This window comes from Aquarana catesbeiana, linkage group LG10, assembly GCF_042186555.1.
Source record: "Aquarana catesbeiana isolate 2022-GZ linkage group LG10, ASM4218655v1, whole genome shotgun sequence".
Classification (NCBI taxonomy): Eukaryota; Metazoa; Chordata; class Amphibia; order Anura; family Ranidae; genus Aquarana; species Aquarana catesbeiana.
The window spans coordinates 112,394,690-112,418,056 of record NC_133333.1 but is presented as its reverse complement, the minus strand read 5'-3'; the positions used below and the strand labels follow the sequence as shown (position 1 = coordinate 112,418,056).

The window sequence follows — 23,367 nt, the reverse complement described above, 5'->3', positions numbered from 1 at the left end:
TCCCCTGTCGCTGTTACTATTCGCACTAGCTATTGAACCTTTGGCTGCATCCATTAGGCAGAACCCAGACATAGTAGGCTTTCAGTTTAGTGCACTGCAGGAGCAAGTCATGCTTTATGCTGACAACACCATCCTGCTGTTAGGTGATACCATGCACTCCCTTGAAACAGCTATGAGCATTATTGCCCATTCTGGAGAGTTTTCAGGCCTCTTCATAAACTGGGACAAATCGGCATTAATGCTACTAGATACCAACCCTCCCCAAACCATTATTTCTTCCTGTCCAGTCCCAGTTACTTCTTTGTTTAAATACCTGGGCGTACAGGTTACACTTCGGCTGGTGTATATCTGCCACTTGAATATAACTCCCCTGCTTAACCACTTTAAGGACAAAAAGGATGCCAGTGTTTCACATGATGGCCCAAATCAGTTTCTACAAAGGGTTTTATTTTGCGTTGCTATACAATGCTGCTTAATGACTTTCTGATGGAAGAGGGATCTTGGCCCTTTTGTGGAGGATCAGTGGGAGGAGGTGCTACAGCAATACCCCAATGCTCGCCTAATGTGCAACAAACGCTAATACAACTATACATACTCCTGAGGGGGCACCTTACTCTGGTTAAGCTGCACAAACTGGGCATCCTAGACACCCCCCACCTTTATTAAAAATTCAAGGTGTAACGATATCATGTACGGGACATGAAAAGCTGTAGCTAGCTGCCATCTTGTGTGGAAGTAGCCATGACAGTTTGGCTAACCATGTAACATACAGAGAAATCTGAACTCCCTCCTCCCTCCTCCCTTGTCTTAGGAATTCAAAGCTTTTTAAGTTCAACAGAAAAGGTTATCTCAACAGAGAAAACAGAACCAGGTTAGGTCAGTAGAAAACATTTGTTGTAAGGGCAGTGTTCAGGCCTGTCGTAAAACTGTCACCCTCCCCATTCAGAGACCTAACAGGCCCTGGTTGTAAATTGTCTGAATACACCTCCAACTTATAAGTATGAAATTTCAGCATGTGTCCTAACTTCTGACTTAGTAATAGCACAGCCATAATCTGGACATATTTAGTTTCCTCAGATAATATGGAACGTTTCAAGTCCAGACACCCCTATGTCAGGTCATATGGGAAACCCCTGGGACCACTTATTCCTCCAAAGCAGGCTATACATTATAGAGATGGCATGTTTAGACTTGTTTTGAAGGAAATCTCAAGTTGAATAATAGTATGGATATTTGGAATCTGTAAACACTATAGATGCAGTTATATGAATATGTATTACAAAATCTACCTGGGACGTGGTCATGAGTGTAGACACCTCCCAGCAACAACCCCTAAACAAGATCACCAGACGATTGGTTACTGGTCACTGTCAACACCCCCTTTGATTTGACAGAAAAGAGGAGATGCCAAGACAATGGTCAGTTCTCCTTTTACCATCCAAGAAGAAACATCTGCCAAGTCGAGAACCGATTACCTAGCTCATCGATCGAACTCTGATCAACCCTCGGACATTAATTGCAAGTATTCTTCCTTCCCAATTCTACCTCATTGCTTTGTGGCTGTATATTGTCTTTATCTTTTTGAAACATCTTTTTTCTGTAAATATTTTATTTGCACCAACTTTGACCTTTTCATAATAAACTCTTATGTTGAAAAGTGTTAATCTTGTCTCTAAAGCTCTTAATGCAAGCTATAAACGAACCTGCCTCTTGAAGGGCGCTACTGTTGTAGAGTAAGACTCTGAGCAGACCTGTCTGTGGTGGCAGTGTGTGTGGCAGATGCTTATTCTAAAATTATAATTGGTATTGCAAAATTACGAGTCTCCCCCGGCTCGGTCTTTTAAACGGGGGTGGTGGCAGTTAAAGGGTTAATTGTGTAATTAGCCCAGTGACAATCACTCTCAGGCTGCTCGCACCTAGATTGTGGTCCCGCAAGCTGGAAAATCTTTGTGCTGGGCGCAGCTGAGAGTGGCATTGTTACGTAAGTGACAGCGTGGTGTGAGGTTGGCCGGTCCTTTGTTGCAAGTTAGCGAGGAGGGCAGGCATCTGACACCCGCGTTCGTCACACAAGGGACAACAGGGACCTGATCCATCTAACCTGGCGGTGTCCTAAGTTGAGAGTAATGCATATGTTAAATGCGGTATTTAAAATTGCTATATTACTTGACCCTAAACCTTGTCATTTTGGGATTTTAGATGATTTCAAGCTCACTGTTCAGATCAGAAAAGCTGTGACTAGAGCTCTCTTTCAGGCCCGGAGAGTAGTACTTAGATACTGGAAGTCTACTGACTCTCCATCCCACAAGGAGTGGGTACACTGTATGGGTGAAACTGCTATGCCTCGTACACACGATAGGATTTTCCGACAACAAATGTTCGATGGGAGCTTGTTGTCGGAAATTCCCACCGTGTGTAGGCTCCATCGGACATTTTCTGTCGGAATTTCTGACAAACAAAATTTGAGATCTAGATCTCAAATTTTCCGACAACAAAATCTCTCGTTGGAAATTCCAATTGTGTGTACACAATTCCGACGCACAAAGTTCCACGCATGCTCGAAATCAAGCAGAAGATCTGCACTGGCTATTGAACTTAATTTTTCTCGGCTCATCGTACGTGTTGTACGTCACCGCGTTCTTGACGTTCGGAATTTCCGACAAGATTTGTGTGACCGTGTGTATGCAAGACAAGTTTGAGCCAACATCCGTCGGCAAAAAAACATGGATTTTGTTGTCGGAAAATCCTATCGTGTGTACAGGGCATTAGCCTGGAAAAGTACATTTATCAGCCAGGAACGTGCAGTCAGGGGAGGCAGGTGAGGCAGAGCCATGAACATAAAAAAAAAAAAGAAATCGAGCTTTGAGGGTCACAGAGACCCCAAATTTAGAGCGTAGCTAGCCTTAGTCCTACCCCACCACTGGTAAAAATGAGATAAGGGGCTCCTTGCGCAGCCTGTCAGAAGCTACATACAGAGCGGCCAGTTTAAATACAAGCTGGCACACTCTGTTTGCAGCAGACTGAGAGGTTGAGCTCATAGTGCCTCTCCTCACTTCTTGTCAGAGTTACTGAGCACAATGGACAGCTTGGAGTCTTATACCAATGGTAAAGTACCATTAGCCCCAGCTGTCCAATAAAAATGCTGCAGTGGAGGCTGTCTTCTTACTGCAGTGTCATAGAAGGGACATGTGTCTAAAAGACAAATGCTCCCTTCCAGCTCAGTCCTTTTAACTAGAAGGAAAAAATTACTATTTTGAAGTTATAACTTCAAACTTTAGTAATTTGTCCGTTAAGCCACCTGCTTGAGTACAGTTTTTGAAAATATAGTGAATTACCTTAAAAACAATATATAATAATTATTTGTATAGTACTTATGGTAATTAACCCCTTGCCACCCAGGCCAATTCTGACACTTCTCTCCTACATGTAATGATCATCATTTTTTTTTTGTTGGGGGTTATGAGTAAGAAATTACTCATAACCCCCAAACATTATATATATTGTTTTTGCAGACACCCTGGGGAATAAAATGGTGGTCGTTGCAACTTTTTATGCTACACAGTATTTGTGCAGCAATTTTTCAAACACATTTAAAAAAAAAAACAAAACTGTTTCTTGAATATAAAAAAAAAACACTAAAGATAACCGATTTTTTTTGTATAATGTGACAGATGATGTTACGCCAAGTAAATAGATACCTAACATGTCACGCTTTAAAATTGTGCACACTTGTGGAATGGCGCCAAACTTCAGTACTTAAAAATCTCTATAGGCGATGTTTAACATTTTTTACAGATTACATGTTTAGAGTTACAGAGGAGGTCTAGTGCTAGAATTATTGCTCTCGCTCTAACGATCGCAACCTATGTAACCTGTGTGTATCTGGCTCTGATACTAGCCAGTGCCTCACCAGCCACTGACCTCACCGCCTGTCCCTGTTATCAGCACAGGGGATGCCCCCGCAAATTGGAAAACCTTTGGGGCCCGGGCCAGAGTCCATTAGAATTGGTGATGGATAGGCTACTCTTTGGTTGAGCCATACCCCCTTGGTAGGATAATTTCATTGTGCATGTATTAGTAGTGGTGGAGCGGAATGTGGTCATTAACTCGTTGCTCACTCAGGACAAAATAGCGAAAGCGGTAAGCTAAGATTGTACTTCTGTTTATATTAAACAATGTATTTGCTGCTGTACTAGGAAATTCAAAAAACTTGAGAGGCTGTCTTGGAAGTGCTGTGAACTTTTGTTCATTGCCTTGTGTGCATATTTTTTTTTTCAATAAAACTTTATCTGATTTAAAAAAAAATCAGGAAAGCACTAATGTACAGTATATAAATGGCCCAGATTTCTCTGTAAAGCACTGTACAGTATGCCACAGCTATAAAAATGAATATAATACTTCTACTATCAGTTTTTTTCTTCATAAAACAAAACTCTAAAGGCCTCTGTAAAAAGACATAATAGGAACGTTCACATACAGAAGTCATTTTTGTGAAATAATGAAACTGTGCAAAAGGTAGCTACTAGATCAGGCTGCTACACACCTTCTTTAAGCAAATAAAACGTACAGATTCTCCCACAATGAGCAGAAGTCAGACTGCTCTCTGTAAATGAAGTAATATTATTATTTCGATGAGTGATAAAGGGGTATAAATGAGAGTTTTTGGCTTGTTATGTCACATCATCTGTATACCTTGTACTGATAGACAACGCATGTACACAGTGTATATACCTAAATACATTATTATTTTTTTAGTTTGCTGAAAAGAATGATTTAAACATGCTCCTGCCAAGACAAAGGAAACACCATGATGGAAAAATACCCCACCCCATATGTAGCAAACAAGAGCACGTACCTCTGTACCATGCATTTTGGTGAGGCATTATTTAAAACATTATTTTTTATAGAGGTCTCCACACCTGTCCAAAAAGAGAGTCAACTAAGGAGGAAAGAGGGACAGAAGGATTTGGTTCCAAAAAAAGGGATAGCTGGAAGGTATGTTACTCTATTAACTATAGCATCAAGTGCTAGCGCAAATCATTTACCACTTTGCATGGGCACAAATGCTTGTAGTCCAACTCATAGGATAGGTGACAGTCACCCCAACCACCCAAATCATACAAAATAAATATAAATAAAATAAATTACCACAACAAATTAGACTGGAAATGGACCGTGCACTTTATTGTTTTATTAAATTAAAAAATGTAATAAATGTAATGTAATGGAAATGGACACTGCACTTTATTGTTTTATTACATTAAAAAATGAACTTAGCAAAAAAACATAAACATATAATGCTAAAAACCAGTATCAGAACTTGAGCTATATCAACATGAAATACTTCATCACAAGATATAGATGTCTACACAAGGAGAGGTAAATAACCTGCAACATTTACAGGTAAATAACATGCATTAAATATGTTAAGTGCACACATAATCTTATAGGAATGTATTTGTTGAAAAGAATGATCAGGGTCAGGATCTTTTTAACTACTTTGCCTCTTTGGTTGTACTATATAAGTCCAGAGAGTGAAGCATGTCAAACAAGCGCACAACTGCAGTAACAGCCATGAGCTTGTTACCGGTCTTAATGAGCCGGTTCCAAGCGGTCATCTAAAAGTGATCCAAACGACTATATAGTTAACCGATCACTTTTACAATGTGGGCATTGTGGCACTGGCTTCATGATTTTTGGAGACATAGACCCAGAACAAGCATGCAGATTATAAAACTGGTATAAAGTCATCACTCCTAATCCACACACTTAAAGAGGTAGTAAACCTCAGAGAAATAAAAAAATCGGCCCCGGGCAGTTTAGGTCATAATGTGCTAGTATGCATCGATCGCATACTAGCACATTATGACAGATTTACCTGAAATTGAAGCCCTTCAGCAGTGCGCTGTCACCTCTGAAGGTGCTTTCATCTTCACCAGGTATTCTTTCCGGCTTTGCAGGCTTCGGCGTTATGTATGGCCGAGCCAGCAGTGACGTTACTGTTTATGGCATGGTTCCTTCAGAGCGCATGCACCAGTGATGACTTGTGACACGTTTTTAGCCATCAGCAGGCTGTCGGCTGACATCACTCAGCAGGTCCAGGCTTGGGAAAGTCGGAATCTACCTAGAAGCCTGGCCCGACAGCTTGGTCAGCCTCTCAGCAAGCCACTGTGAGTCTGAGCCAGTCACACACCCCCTCCACAGCCCAGCACTCTGTTTGGAACTGTGCATGTGCAATTTCCAGTCCGGAGCCAGCCGAGACCACCCGAGTGCCTGCTACAGTGTGTTTGGTTGGTGCTGACAGGACAGGAGCAGGGAGAGTCGGGAGCGGGACTGTCAGTGCTGTTTGGACTGGAGTGGACTGAAGGGACCACCTGGCATGGAGAGAGACTGTCACTGTGACTCAGGAGGGGACGTGTTGTGTCGGTGAGGTGTCATCATCTGTGCTGCTGCACACTGCTATCAGTGTCATTGTGAGAGTCCATTTCATGTGCATGTTCCTGTCCATTCTAATTCATTGCCCTCCTAAGTCCTGTCCCTGAGCTACTTACTTACTATATTGAAAATAAAACAAGAAATGTTTTGCCTTAATAGCTACATTAAATGACATTGCATATTGTACTTGTTTGTAGCCTAAATACTGAAATTTGCACTTAAAACTGTAATTTTGTAACTTTTGGAAATACCAGTAAAAACTTGGCTGTGCCAGTAAATTTTGTGTGTCGTGTCAGTAAATTTCATTCTGGTAGGTTGGCAACACTGCGGAGGGACAGCTGCAGCTGGGATCAGTGCTGCAGCCATCTAGGTGAGTATGATTGTTTATTTTTTTTTAAAGCCATACTTCTCTTTTAAAATTGCCTTTAGATTAAATTCATAGTGTTGTGTGAGTTATACAAACTGTGTTGAATATTATATGTAGCACCCTCAGTGTACAGAGCTCCAAGGGCTTGGCCTCTGTTATTTCCCCCTGGCTTCTAGAACTTGCTGGATAGTTCTGGAACTTAGAGAGTGGAAGAACAGAGACTAAAGCCTGAATAAATATGGCATCTCCACCAATCCATGGGTAGGCAAGGCTCAGAAGGTGGGGGGATAGGCCATAAATGTTCAGGAGCTGGCAGTGAGAGAGTAGAGTCTGGGGTCCAGTCGTCCAGTGGAGGGGACCATGGTGCTGGGTGGCTCTGCCCCTGGGCAGAAGGAAGGAAAAGAGAGAGGGAGCAGCTGGAAGTTTCACCCCTTTGCCAGCCTCATCTAGGCTTAGCTGCAGCTACCCTGACAGTCAAGATTTGAGCCTGTATAGCAGGAAGACTGTGCAGCAGCCTCATGGACCTTAGGATTCACCAAAGAGGGACTGGGTGAGTTACATCTTTTCATCATAACCCAAGCCTGGATGCAAAGGGTGGGGCAGCCAGGTGCAATATTTTGCATGCCTATAACCAATAACCACTTAATGCTAGTTCATAGCCATCAAAGCCATCCTACACCTCTAGCTTGGGTTCAAAGCAGCCAAGTGTGATAGTATTTCTCTAAGGGGCATCACCTGTATTCTTCAGTTGGACCTTTTTTTGTCAGTTTGGCTGGGCCATGAATCCTACGGGAGGATAGCATTTTTTACATTAAAACCTTGCAGCCAGAGAGATTAGCAAATTCCCAAAGATTTCATTCAAGTTTTACAGTTTCAGGCATCCAATGCTTCCCCATTCCCCATCCAAGTTTAACCCCTAAATAAATAAACAAAAACAAAACAAAATTCCCCTGGACTGATTCTTGAGTCTGTGAGAGTCTGTGAGAAAGCTGCAAAATTCCTATTGCCTGGCTGTGTGTAAAGGGAAGGCTCGAAAATAAAGTAGCCTTTACCAAGGGGGCCCCCAGATCCTGGTGACCCCCCTATGTGAATGAGTATGGGGTACATAGTACATGATTAAAATGATACTAAAAAAATATAAATATATAATATGTGAAACTGATAACGGTAAACAATAAAAGCTGTAAACCAATAAAAGTGATCACACACTAATACACTATATATATGAATAGGATTGGTGCGCTATTATCAATCTATAGTGAAGCACAGTACCCCTCTTACTCGTGAGAAAGAAAACAATAGCAGTGTGTGTAAACTGCCATTCACACAAATAGAAATAAATATAAATATAAAGTGCAATGTAATGTGACACTTCTATACTAAATACTGAAAAACCAATGTTTATAGATTCTCTGGTGCATTGCTCATGCCCCTAGCACCAGAAACCTAGGCACAAATAGGTAGGCATAAAATAGTCTGTAGTATCCTAGCATTCATCTGCCGATACCGCTGGCTCCAATCTCTGATGAGAAAACAATCGGGTTGAAATGACCCCTTTTGCTTGTCTTTCCTTCCCAAAATAAACCCTTGACCATGGATCCTGGTTCTCAGAGAAAAGAAACAAAAAATAGCGCAATATTGCTAAGAACAACTGGGCTAAGTAAGCTAGATGAATACACTTACATGCGCCCAGGCTATACAAGCGTGTTGGTAACAGTCAGGTTCACTCCTCCTCACAGCCCCTCCGTGTATCGTACACCTTTGGCTGACATCACTGGCTCCTCCTCCCGACGTGTTGCATCACAGGTCACGTTACTTTTTCAAGGGATCTTACCCCTACTCATTCACCAAAAACAAAATAAAATAAAACACAGAGACAGTTTTGACAATTCCTTTATAAAAAAACAATGTTCCCCATGGTAGATCCATCGTTAATTATGACGCCTGACACCTGCCTCCTCCGCCGTCTGACAGTTCTTAAATAGCTCAGGGGTGGTGCCACCCAGTGATGTGACCTAGTAGCACCGCCCCCTTTTGACATCACTGACCCAACATGCACTGATCAATGATGTCACAAGGGATGCTGCCACCAGGTGACATCGCCAGGTGGCCCCCACCCTTAGCTATTTAAGAACTGTCAGACAGCAGAGCAGGCAGACAGCGGGAGCCTTCAGCACAAGCGGAGCTTTCTTTTTTCGGGACAGCGGTGGTGGTGGGCAGTGTGAATGACGATGGATCTACACCGAGGAACATATATTCTTGTTTTTTTAAATAAAGGAATTGTCAAAAACTGTCTCTGTGTTTTTATTTATTTTTGACAATGTTTTTGGTGAATGAGTAGGGGTACAATGTACCCCTACTCATTCACATGGGGGGGTGGAATCTAAGGCTCCCCTTGTTAAAGAGGTTGTTAAAAAAAATAAACCTGCAAGACAAAGGCATAATGAGCTAGTATGCATTGCATACTAGCTCATTATGAAATACTTACCTTAGAACGATGCACTGAATCAGCGCTGGCACACCGCCTACATGGCCGACATCTTTCACTGGAGTTACTTCCGGGTTTGCAGGCTCCGGAGATGTGATTGGCTGTAGACCCCCACAACCAACTACTGGCCAGGGTTGTGGGGAAGAATTTTATACCTATTCCCTTTTTGACCTTGTTACATTGCTGCTAAAAAAAACGTGGGGGAATCTTCCCATATTATGGGTTGTGGGGAAGAGACCCTTTCCCCCATCAACATGGGGACAAGGTGCTTTGGGGTGGGGGTAGGGTTGCCACCTCATCCCTTTAAACCCGAACACATATTAATTACACAGGTTCTGTGGCTGATTATGGTGGTAATTAAACTTACTTGGTGCCTTATCTGCATTTAATTAGCCTCAGAACATGTGTAATTCAAAGGTGTTTTGGTTTAAAGGAATGAGGTGGCAACTCTAGGTGGGGGGGAATGTCTCCTACTCTAGAGAACCGTCCTCATGTTGAGGGCATATGGCCTGGTATGGATCAGGGGGTCACTTGGATAATAGTCTGGTTTAGAATTTGGGGGGCCCTACGCCATTTTTTTTTAAGGGTTGGCATGGGGGTTCCCTTCAAAATTCATACCAGACCCTTGGGTCTGGCATGGGTTGTGGGGGGGGGGGGGGTGCATGCTGTTTTATTTTCTGATTGAACTTGTGTTCAAAACTGATCAGATGTCCGATTCAGATGCGTTTCCATAGAAGGCAATGAGCCTAGAATTCGCATCTGAATCGCACTGCAGTGCTCGAAAAATGCACAGGACTCTTTTTAAATTTGCAGGGAATTCGCACTGCCACTGCACCTCATATATGTGAACTTAGTCCATAGAAAGCTGGTTTAATTCACATGTCATGCGAATCGGATGCAGTTCAAAACACATCCAATTTGCATATATGAATGGAGCCGAAAGGTGATAACGTTTTTTTTCGACCTCCTGAGGAGGATGAGCTTGTGCTTTGTCAAAACATTGAAATAAAACGTCATCACTTCATGCCACTTTATATTTCGGATTATATATACTTCATGCTGTGGTTAGCACCTGGACCCATTTTCTCCGAATGTGTGTGCAATGGCAACTACTGAATTATACATAATTTTAGGGTAGGTAGAAAATATCTTATATATTATCGTTCATATAATATAATAAGAAATGGTACATTCTATTATTATTTTATTATAATATTATATTTAGTACCTTTATTATAATACTGTACTGCTTATTTTATCTCATGATAATCTACAAAAAATGTTCCATTCACAAGTATTGCTTAGCGTGGGGGAATCATTCTCGTTTTATTTTATGAAATTGGCTCTTAGGTTTTCTCCTTCACTGTTGGTGTAATCTTGCAGGAAACGTTTTTGATAAGATTAGGCTGCTGACATAGTGGGGAGGAGATCATTGTGTCATTATGTAACCTCACTGTGATGAATACAATACAAAGTCCTGTTGAGCAGCAGAAATGAGCAGTGATCCCAGCTGGAGGCGGGAGATGAATATTCTATACTCTGGTTTCACATTATATGTCGTCAGTAGTAGTATTGGAGGCTGGACGTAGAACACCGCCCCGCCTGTGAATCACCTGTACACCGAGAGCTCTTACCTGTAATTCCAGCCAGCACTTCCTGTTTACTCACCTGCTAGTCAGACTGGAGAGGCATAAACAAGGAATGGCTCCGTTGTGGGGGAATGTACTATGGAGGTCTCTTCTTGTCCTAATGATGGGTGAGTACTCATCGCTTTACACTGCTGATCTTACTTCTGATATGTTACATATTATACATGTGAAGGAGCTGCTGAAAGTTCCATTCTATGGTATTAAGCCGGCAATAGATGGATTGAAATTTGGCCGCTTCAGCAGGGACTGGCCGAGTTTTGATCCATCTATGGGCAGGCTGGTTGTACAGAAGTCGATCCATCGACCAACTTCTGAACAACCAGCCTGTTGGAAAATTTTTACTTGATCAGTGACCCCAACTATAGCTGGGAGTGCTGATGAGTGTATTCTAATGGTGGGGAAGCCTTCCTGCCGTCAGAATACAGAAGCTCTGCGGAAGGGATTCCCCCCCCCCCATTCACCTGGAATGTGTGGATGGGGGAATCGAGTCATTGTTCTTTCGCTTAACCCTCTGTTTGAATGTAAGAAAACAATTCATGTATGGCCTGCTGGCTTGTCTTTACACAGCTTTATTTTATAGTATGGTATATGGATCATTCACTTAATGAACAGTAAAACCTTGGTTTGAGAGTGTTTTTCAAGACGAGCAACATTTTTTAAATATTTGTTGACTTGATATACAAGTGATGTCTTGATATACAAGTAGCATCATGTCACAACTGAGTATAAAAGAGAAGAGAGGAGCCTCTAAGTGTAGCAAAATTTAATGATGGTACAGTATTTAGCAAGTCACATGGCTGATGATTAAGGCACATCTAAGTATGCAGGCATCTGGGGTAAGGCTGTCCACATAGACCGTTCTCCCACAGCACCATTGACGTCATCCCTTCCATGAGGGCTTCAAGCCTCGCTTTCAGATCGCTCTACTGCAGGGTAGTCTTCCAGGTCACGATTGCAGACTGACAGCGGTGAGAGTTGGTGGTGCGGAGGGCAGTCTATGTGGACAGCTTTACCCTGGATGCCTGCGTACTTAGATGTGCCTCTTTTAATCATCAACCATGTGAGTTGCTAAATGTTGTACCTTCATTAAATGTAACCATATTGCTACACTTAGAGGCGCCTCTCTTCTCTTTTATACTCTGTAGCTCCTGCTGGATTTTGCTTCTAATCCCCTTGTAGAGGCTGCCATTTGTGGATGGACATTTTATGGTTACACAACCTGGTCACATTGCTATAATCTTTTTAAACGAACTATAAACTGAATGATTTATGAATAAATAGTTGTGGAACGAATCATCTGAGTTTCCATTATTTCTTATGGGGAAATTAGCTTTGATATCCAAGTGCTTTTGATTACAAGCATTATTTCCAGAATGAATTATGCTTGCAATCCAAGGATTTACTGTATTTGTCACCTGCCAGAGTTGGATATGGAGATGGACTACTGGGGGGTATTGTATGAAATGCTTTCCAATCAGGTTCATCTTTCCGTTTTTCAGGTGGATCTGATCGAACGCTCCATGCAGCCCTATGGACAGGCAGTTGTAAATGGACTTGTGTCCCTATAAAAACCCAGCTACCACCATCCTGGTCCAGAACAACCTGATCATGACAGATCATAGCCTGATGTAGGGTTTACACCTCATCCCTTTAAAACCGAACACATATGAATTACACAGGTTCTGTGGCTGATTAAGCTGGTAATTAAACCCACTTGGTGCCTTATCTGCATTAAATTGGCCTCAGAACCTGTGTAATTCATATGTGTTCGGGTTTAAAGGAATGAGGTGGCAACCCTAGCCTGATGTAAACAGACAGCGGAGAAAATCGCTAGATTCCCCCATCCATGCTAACAGCTTTGGCAGATGAGTCTCCACTATTGGCTATTGAATTGAGGTAACTGCAGCACCCTAGGTTGTCTAAATGCAGTGGTGCTGCCAAGTAGTGACTGTATCTGATATAGGATGCAGCAACTGTTCAGCCAATAATTTTCCATATTGCTCAGTCGATTTTTAAATCAACTTTTGTCAAGCTGGGGGGCGCTTGTAAGGCCACACAACTTTTGACTGGTTCATCAGGAATTGGCCATAATTCAAGTTGTCTATGGGGGCCTTTATACCAAAAAGGGATCCTGTTGCTGGAGGCAACTTGTCAGGATTGCTAAGTGAGCAGTGACAACATTCACCTGCTTCTGCTTGTGTCAGGGGGTAACATCACAGGAGCAGATGAGAAGCTGTCAGCCAGCCATTTTCTGCCAGCAACAGGATCACTAGTGTTTCATAGCGTTTGCCTACAGCAAGTAAACAATAACATATGTAGGCCACACATTACAATCTCTGTTAGATCTACCAACAAATATGTAGTGCAAAGTGCTGGGTGACTTGATACTAATTGATTGGGTTGATTAGGTTTTCCTCGTATTTCTAGCAGAAATTGTGTAGTGAATGACTACCAATAGAGGGGATTCTGTCACTAGCAATTTGTAATCAGTAACAGAGCTTGTATAATTTATTTATTTCAGGTACTTATATAGCGACGTCAATTTACACAGCGCTTTACATATACATTGTACATTCACATCAGTTCCTTACCCCCAAGGAGCTTACAATCTAAGATCCCTAAAGCCGCGTACACACGAGCGGAATGTCCGACAGAAAAAGTCTGACGGAAGCTTTTCATCGTCTATTCCGGTCGTGTGTAGGCCTCATCGGACTTTTTTTTTTTTCCCGAAAATTCTGACGGACCTAGAAATGGAACATGTTCTAAATATTTCCGACAGAACTAATTCCGATCGGGAAAACCGATCGTCTGTATGCTGTTCCGACGGACCAAAAACGGCGTATGCTCTGAAGCAAGTATGAGACAGAAGCTATTGGCTATTGAACTTCCTTTTTCTAGTCCTGTCATACGTGTTGTACGTCACTGCGTTCTGGGCGGTTGGACTTTGGTTTGACCGTGTGTAGGCAAGACCGCTTGAATGGAATTTCGTCAGAGAAACCTTCGGAGTTTATTCCGATGGCAAAACCTGTCGTGTGTACGCGGCATTACTCCCATTCATACACATACTGGGGCCAATTTAGACAGGAACAAATTAACTTACCAGCATGTCTTTGGAGTGTGGGGGAACCCGGAATACTTGGAGGAAACCCACGCAGGCACAGGGAGAACGCAATGGGGGTTACGTGATTGGATGATATAAACAGCAGAGCTTCCCCTCATTTCAGATTTACCCCTCAGATCTACAGCGACTGCACTGCAGTGCACTTGTAGTGCAGAGTGGATTTGCTTTTCGTAAATCACCCCCCAATGTGTGTGTGTATTGTTTCCTTGCTGGGCAAACCTGCGAGATGTTGTTGCTCCTTCACTAGTGATCTCAGTTCAGTAAGGAAGTGATGTCCATTACATAACCAGGCAGCTGCACCCAATTCTGCCATTTTATCTTAAAGAGTAACTCTACTTTTGTTGAGGGGAAAAAAAAAACATTCTCCTCTGGGTAATCTATGTACATTGCAGGGGTTTTAACAAACTTTGTTGCAGCTCCCTACCTTTTTGTTATTCTGAAGAAATGGCTGTTGTCTGTGTCCATGTGCAAAGCAAATGTGAATGGAGGTGATTTTAATTATTAATCAGCTGCTGCACTTGCAGGGTGCCAATGAGAAAAGTGGCAGGGTCTGCAGCCCTTTAGATTTGACTTTTTTTTTCATTGGGAGTATCTCACCAAAATTTTATTTTTTTTTTTTTGCTTTAGGGATTACCCAAAATCTGACTTTTATCTTAGTGCAGGCTTACAGGAAAATCAGCGAGCCAATCACACAAGCAGGAAATGACCTTTTTTAGAGGGGCGTGCTGTACACTATCAGTGTACAGAATGCCTCCTGGTTGCCATACAGTATTACATTGCATATTACAGAAAAATAGTGCTGCAGATTGAAAAGGAAAGGTAATTTTTTAATAACATTCAATTACAATATAACTTGTGTAGTGTTTGTATATGCTATATTATTTTTTTGTTTGCTATTTTTTTTCCATGAAAGTGGAGTTACCCTTTAAGGTTATCACTCCCCTGCTGGCCATAACTCTTGAGAATCCTATGAAGTAGCAGTGTGACATATGCCCATGGAAGAAATAATAAGGAATACTTTATGAAAGCTATACAGACTATCATTCATTTCAGGCATTGTCTCCTAATGCCCCCTATAACTCTGACTCTGTCACTTATGCATTGTCTTTGGTTGGGAACAAAATCAGAAGTAATGAAGTTCTTTGTGCCATATAACACTATCAATAATGATGCTGACAGCACTCCACCCACGATGACAGGATCTCTAAGGGAGCTGAGAGAACACTTGCCTACTCCTATGAAGTTACTCCTGGTGAGAGAGATTCTGTAGTGTTTTTGGACAGTGAGGGAGCAACACTTAAGCAGCAGATGAGTGCTCTTTTGCTGTTGCTAGCAAGTTACTGCTCATGACTAAGAATAAGCATGGGTTTGGACCGAACTCAGAATAAGGCTGTCATTCCTGCAACCTACTACCCAATCAAGTGCGGCCAGGACATTCCCCCACCCCGCAGCTGCATGTACACAAAGGGCAGGGATGATTGTGACATTGTTGACTTGTCCTAATATGGCCATGTGGCCTTTGTCCTAATATGACCAATATCATTGACCTAATATAGCCATGTGGCATATTATGTCAGTGGTTTCATAAGCATCCCCACCCCTTTGTGTATGTACAGCTGTGGGGAATGCCCTGGTCGCAGTTGATTCGGTGGGACTGATATCTTCTTTCTGGGTTTAGTCTGAAGCCAAGTTTGGACCAAACCCAAGCTGATCCTTACTCGTGACAAGATCACTACTGTATTTATACATTAACACAGTGAGGGTGATTTACTATATAAACTGGGATCTTCACTCAACAAATTATCTGAATAATCGCTACAAATATCTAATCATTGGGTATACACTTTGAACACCCAATCATGTACGGATGCCTTTCACGCAACTGGACAGTTGAATTGAATATTCACAAATTTTTTTGTCGGTGGAAATTCTCAACTTCTTAAGTAAATAATACGTTTTCCATGGTGTCCTTTTTAGTGGAAAAATACAGTAATACTTTTTTTTTTAAATCATACCTGTGTAAAAATTGAAATAATCAAGCCAATTTCTGGCACTAGCAACAGTAAAGAAAAGATTCACTCTCTAGTTTAGTCTATAAGATACAAGCCAGTGTGTGGCTGGCTTTAAAATTAACAGGACTGAGAGCAAAGTTCAAAGATTAAACAACAACCAAATTAGTAAAACTAATATTTAAATGTTTACTTGAGCTGTGACAAACTGTTTGTGTCAGTATAGAATTAACCCTTATTTTTCCAATAATGGGCAAAACCGTTTAAGTTTATGAAATTACAATAATTTTCACCTTCTTGTCACATACCAATTTTACTGATATATCTGTGAATTAACAATTTCCAGCAGTTCATTAGGAAATTCTACAAAAGTTGCCTGTGTTTAGTTCACACCTACAGTAAGCAGTTTACTTTTGAATCGTTTCTGCGATGCATTTTGCGTTTTTGCACACACGTTTTTTTTAAGCGTTTTTCACACGTGTTTTGCAGTTTTGTTTTGTTTTTTTTTTGTTTGTTTTTTTATGCTCCTTTTTTTCACAATTTGTTGTTAGGCAGATTAAAAAACACACACTTTTCTGCAGCTTCTCCATTGAAGTCTATTAAACCTAAAATACACACTTTTGCTTTTAACCACTTGCCGCCCGCCATATAGCAAAATGACGGCGGCAAAGTGGTTGCGTTATCCTGACCAGGGGCATAACTACCACCATAGCGACCCATGGGGGCGCTATGGGGCCCGCAGCCGAGTAGGGCCCAGTGAGGATAAGAGCACCGCCGGCACAGTCTCCCAGCCAGGGGAAGATAGAGGAGAGGAAGAGGCGAGCTGTCCGTATCAGCAGAGAGCTGAATTGCCTGATGTAAGAGCTTTCATTAGAACTTCCAGTGTTCCCGGGGCTCACGTCACATAGCTCCACCTTTTGGCCCGGTGCCTTTGATAGACAGAACGCTGATCCAATGCAGGACATGTGACATCATCAAAGGCGTCGGGCCAAGAGGTGGGGAAGACGGGAAATTCAAATGAAAGCTATTACAACGGGCAATCCCGCTCTCTGCTGATCCGGGTGGCTTGCCTCTTCCTCTGCATAGGTGGGGCTGTATGGGGCACAGGCAGACCAGGCTGTATTGGGCACAGGTCACGCTGCATTGACACTAGGGCAGCTGTGGGGGGGGGGGCTGTTTGCAGGGGAGCCCCATACAACATTTTGCTATGGGGCCCTGCTATTTCTAGTTACGCCCCTGATCCTGACCGAACGTCTTATGACGTCTTTCAGGATAACAAGCCGATGCGCGCCCATCATTGTTGCAGCGTGTCAGTCTGACACACCGATCTAGGTAAAGAGTCTCTGACGGAGACTCTTTACCACGTGATCAGCCGTGTCCAATCATGGCTGATCACAGTGTAAACAGGAAAAGCCGTTTATCGGCTTTTCCTCACTCACGTCTGTCAGACGTGAGTAGAGGAGAGCTGATTGACTGCTCTTCTGATGGGGGGGGGTCAGTGCTAATTGATTATCAGCGCAGCCCCCCTGAGGATGCCCACACTGGACCACCAGGGAAGCCACCAGGACCATCGGGGATGCCCACCACTAGTTACCACCAGGTATGCCAATCAGTGCCCACAATGGATGCCAATCGGTGCCAAACAATAATGCCTGCCAATCAGTGATGCCCATCAGTACCATCCATTAGTGTCCATCCATGCCTTTCAGTGCTGCATATTAGTGCCACCTCATTGGTGCCCATCAGTGCCGTCAGTCAGTGGTGTATTTAGGTTTTGTGCTGCCCTAGGCCTGACTAAACTTGGGCACCCCCTAATTTAAATATGACCCACCCTTTCCTGTCAAGGCCACTCCCCTTCCTTTTTAAGACCCGCCCTGTCATCTTCATCTGATGAAGACAGAGGGACGTTGGGGGAGGAGGACAGACAGGGTTGTTGTGGTGGTCAAAAAGGCCTAGAGAATAGCAGGTTAGGCACGGCTCAGACCGTAGGAACAGTAATGGATAATGGCCAACAGGCCCTCTTACCAGACCCAGCGAAACCACAACAGTGATCCTGTGGCTCCCTCTCTGGTGGTGCAGGTACAGCGTGGCTCTCTCTCTGGTGGTGCAGGTACAGCGTGGCTCTATCTGGTGGTGCGGGTACAGCGTGGCTCTCTCTCTGGTGGTGCGGGTACAGTGTGGCTCCCTCTCTGGTGGTGCGGGTACAGCGTGGCTCTATCTGGTGGTGCGGGTACAGCGTGGCTCTCTATCTGGTGGTGCGGGTACAGCGTGGCTCTCTATCTGGTGGTGCGGGTACAGCGTGGCTCCCTCTCTGGTGGTGCGGGTACAGCGTGGCTCCCTCTCTGGTGGTGCGGGTACAGCGTGGCTCCCTCTCTGGTGGTGCGGGTACAGCGTGGCTCCCTCTCTGGTGGTGCGGGTACAGCGTGGCTCTATCTGGCCTCTCCCAGCACAATCCTCTTTTTTTTCTTCCCCTGTAGCACTCTGCTGTTTGCCGGGTTCCAGGTCCCCCCCCCAGTGCATGTATGTTGGGGGACTGTAGCCTGCTGTCTGTGGACATACTGGGGCCGTCAATCTTCTGGGACTAAGTTTCCCATAATGCCCATCCCCCTCCTGATTGGCTCTCTGCTATGACCAATGGGGAGGGAATCAGAGCGGGCAGAGAGGGGAACACGAGAGCCGCTCTTTTTCTCCTGTTCAACTTCAGCTGACAGGAGAAAGGAGGGGGGCGAGCGGGGGAATTACACAGCCGCTGTGTACAGCTCTCCTCTCCCTGTCACAGCGCCGCTGCCTAAGTTAACATCGCTTTGCCGCTGAGGAGGGGGGGTCTGGGGTGCGACTGCACCACTACAACTGCTTCTTGGTGTCACCCGGGTGCAGTCCGCTCCCCCCCCCGCCCGCACTCCCATAGCGATGTCATTGGCGGCCCTGCATGCATGAGTCGGGATGAGGATGCAGGTGTTTTTTTTTCGTGGGGGGGTTGTCGCCCCCCCGCAAAGTGCCGCCCTAGGCCTGGGCCTTGTCGGCCTAGGCCTAAATGCAGCACTGCCGTCAGTGCAGCCCCATCAGTGCCCGTCAGTGAGGGAGAAAATGTAATTATTTACAGTTTTGTAACAGAAACAAAAAAGTTTTCTTTTTCAAAATTTTCGTTTTTTTTTTTTTTTTTTTTTTTGTTTGTTTTAGCAGAAAATAAAAATCCCAGAGGTGATCAAATACCACCAAAAGAAAGCTCTATTTGTGGGAACAAAGTGATAAAAATTTAGTTTGGGTACAGTGTAGCATGACGGTGCAATTGTCATTCAAAGTGGTACAGCGCTGAAAGCTGAAAATTGGTCTGGGCAGGAAGGTGTATAAGTGCCCAGTATTGAAGTGGTTAAATAAGGGCCCTGACCATTTCCAAAAACACAGCGGCTGGAAAAAAGCATTGAGGTGAACGTGTCCCATAGGAAACTATGTTAAATGGACTGTAGTGCATTTTTGAAAAAAGCATTGAAAAGCGCATAGGCGTAAACCGAGCTTTAGGCTGAATTCAGTTCCATTTCCCATTTCATTACTACATACTATTAGCGCCTCTAGTAATTCTTCATGGTATTGTTTTAAACAAAAAGTGGAAGGAGTTTTTCTCAAATAGATTTTAATTGACAGATCATACATACATGTGGAGCTTGTCAGAATTTTATTGCTGTGACTTTATTGGGGAGATTTCATCCTGTGACATCAGGACAAAAAAATAACAAAAGTGGGGTCACCAGGACAGGAAGGGACAGTCTTCAGTAAAGGCCTCAAAGGTTCCAACCCTTTCCCATTATTTAAATCTGAACTCCAAGTATGGCAATTTTACTTGGACCAGTGAAAGTATGTGCCATACCCGTGGGATCCCCTGATGGCTGAAAATCACTGTCACAGACACCACTACTACAGGGGTTCTCCTGCTTTTGGGTCCCATGCCAAGCGTCTGCCCTGCTGCTTAATGAACACAAGGGGGCGATTGTTTGACGCAGATGGCATTGAGAGAACAGTTTGCATTTGCTCACTAAATACAAAGTGTTTTCCGATCAGATGAGGTGGATATTGTGACATCACCGCCAAACCTCTCTATCTTCTCCAATCATAGAACACTTTGCATTCATTGTTCTCTGAAAGGTGCCCGTGCTGAGTGATTTACCTCCTGTGTTCAAAATGGAGGAGGGCAGCCGACTGGCATGGGACCCAGAAGCTACTATCTACTACAGTGATTTCCAGCTTCCATGTGGATCCCATAGGTATGGCACATCCACACTTAAATTGGTCCAAGCTGGACTAATGTAACTATGTAAAAGTTGGCATAGCTAAAGTTCAGCTGTAAAAAAAAAAACAAAAAAAACGTGTTTTTTGTCTCCTCGTTTGAGAAATTTTCTGTCCATGTGATCCTCTACCACCAGAAGTGGGTTGAATTATTTCCAGTGTGGACTCAGACCAACCTTGATAGACTTTAACCCTTTCACATTTTTAATTTAAAAAAAAGTTTTGGTTGAAGTTTCAAAGTAAGAAGAAAAGGGAATAATCCATATTGCTGAGCAGGCAGAACGAGAACATTGAACCTTGTATAGCTGCCTTAAGCCGGCCATAGACGGTGTGACTTTCTTTCCTGCAACCCTTGAAAATCGCTCAATTCCCCCATCATCACAGTCAGTGTTGATGGGGGAATTCCTCCCATGGAGCTATTATATTCTCCCGGTGGGTGGTGCGGGGAGCCGTCTCAGCTGACAGAACACACAGGGATTATTGCTAGCGGCTATAGCCACTGACTATAATCACATTAAAAAAAAAAATCCGACAGGTTGGTTGTACCCAAGTTGATCGGTCGATCAACTTGGGTACAATCAGCCTACCCATACATGGTTAGAATCTTGGCCGGTCCCTCTAAACCAGCCGACATTCCAACCATCTATGTGTGGATTTAACAGAACACATATACAAAATAACATGGCTTAATGTGCACATTGATGTAAAGGGACCCTTATACCAACTTTCCATAATGTAAGCGTAACCCCCTTAACACAAAATAGACATGGTAGATGCAGAGTGCTTCAAGCTGAGTTCCAGGTATGGCAATTTTTACATAGTTACATTTATCCAGCTTGGGCCAATATTAGTATGTGTGTGCTCTACCCGTGGAAGCTGGAAATCGCTGTAGTAGGTGCTGCTAATACAGTGATTGCAGCTGGTTTCTGGGTTCTGTGTTGAGTGGCTGCCCTGCTACTTGCTGAACACAGGAGGTCACACGCTCGGCATGGGCGCCATTCAAAGGACACTTTCTATTTTATCAAAGAATGCTAAGTGTTCTCTGATTGGATGAGGTAGAGATTGTGATATCACCACTCTGCCTCTCCACCTTGGCCGATCAGAAAACACATTGGGGGTTATTTACTAAAGGTTAATCCCCTTTGCACTACAAGTGCACATGAAAGTGCACTTGGAAGTGCAGTCGCTTTAAACCTGAGGGGTAGATCTAAAATGAGGGGAAGCTCTGCTGACTTTATCATCCAATCATGTGCAAGCTAAAATACTGTTTTTTATTTTCCTTGCATGTCCCCCTCCGATCTACAGCGACTGCACTTCCCAGTGCACTGCAAGTACACTTCCCAGTGCACTTGTAGTGCAAAGTGGATTTGCCTTCAGTAAATAACCCCCATTGTATTCATTGAAAAAATGGAAAAGTGTTTCCTGAATGGCATCTGTGCTGAGTTACCATTGCATACATAGGAGGTAGAGTAGCTGCTTGGCACACGACCTGGGAAGTGAGCAAGTGGAGATTGCTATAGTAGCTATGCCTGCTACAGTGATTTCCAGCTTCTATGTGGATCTCACAGGTATGGTGCACACATACAGTGCCTTGAAAAACTGTTATACCCCTCGAAATTTTCCACATTTTGTCATGCTATAATCAAAAAGGTAAATGTATTTTATGTGATAGACCAACACAAAGTGGCACATAATTGTGAAGTGGAAAGAAAATGATAAATGGTTTTCAACATTTTTTACAAATATGTGAAGTGTGGCGTGAATTTTGTATTCAGCCCCCTTTACTCTGATACCCCTAACTAAAATCTAGTGGAACCAATTGCCTTCAGAAGTCACCTAATTAGTAAATAGAGTCCACCTGTGTGTAATGTAATCTCAGTATAAATACAGCTGTTCTGTGAAGTCCTCAGAGGTTTGTTAGAGAACCTTAGGAAACAAACGGCATCATGAAGGCCAAGGAACACACCAGACAGGTCAGGGATAAAATTGTGGAGAAGTTTAAAGCAGGGTTGGGGTATAAAAAAACATCCCAAGCTTTGAATATCTCATGGAGAACTGTTAATCCATCATCGGAAAATGGAAAGAGTATGGCACAACTGCAAACCTACCAAGACATGGCCGTCTACCTAAACTGACAGGCCGGGCAAGGAGAGCAGAGAATCAGAGAAGCAGCCAAGAGGCCCATGGTAACTCTGGAGAAGCTGCAGAGATCCACAGCTCAGGTGGAAGAATCTGTCCACAGGACAACTATTAGTCATGCAGTCCACAAATCTGGCCTTTATGGAAGAGTGGCAAAAAGAAAGCCATTGTTTAAAGAAAGCCATAAGAAGTCCAATTTGCAGTTTGTGAGAAGCCATGTGGGGGACACAGCAAACATGTGGAAGAAGGTGCTCTGGTCAGATGAGACCAAAAATTTAACTTTTTGGCCTAAAAGCAAAGCGCTATGTGGAAAACTAACACTGCACATCACCCTGAACACACCATCACAACTGTGAAACATGGTGGTGGCAGCATCATGTTGTGGGGATGTTTTTCTTCAGCAGGGACAGGAAAGCTGGTCAGAGTTGATGGGAAGATAGATGGAGCCGAAAACAGGGCAATCTTAAAAGAAAATCTGTTAGTCTGCAAAAGACTTGAGACTGGGGCAGAGGTTCACCTTTCAGCAGGACAACGACCCTAAGCATACAGCGGAGCTACAATGGAATGGTTTAGATCAAAGCATATTCATGTGTTAGAATTGCCCAATCAAAGTCCAGACCTAAATCCAATTAAGGATCTGTGGCCAGACTTAAAACTTTCTGTTCACAGACGCTCTCCATCCAATCTGATAGAGCTTCAGCTATTTTGCAAAGAAGAATGGGCAAAAATGTCACTTTCTAGATGTGCAAAGCTGGTAGAGACATCCCCAAAAAAGACTAGCAGCTGTAATTGCAGCGAAAGGTGGTTCTACAAAGTATAGACTACACTTTTCAGATATTTATTTGTAAAAAAATGTGAAAACCATTTATCATTTTCCTTCC

At 43.3% G+C, this 23,367-nt stretch overlaps 1 protein-coding gene across 1 annotated transcript in view; it reads left to right on the top strand.

Moving 5' to 3' along the window:
* Positions 1-10,822: 10,822 nt before the first annotated feature.
* MPZL3 (myelin protein zero like 3) overlaps positions 10,823-23,367 on the top strand; it is a 39,032-nt gene continuing 26,487 nt past the window's right edge. The window contains exon 1 of the mRNA XM_073602461.1: positions 10,823-11,043. Coding sequence (XP_073458562.1) covers positions 10,989-11,043 — 55 coding nt within the window. The 5' untranslated portion in view covers positions 10,823-10,988. The remainder of the gene's footprint in view (positions 11,044-23,367) is intronic.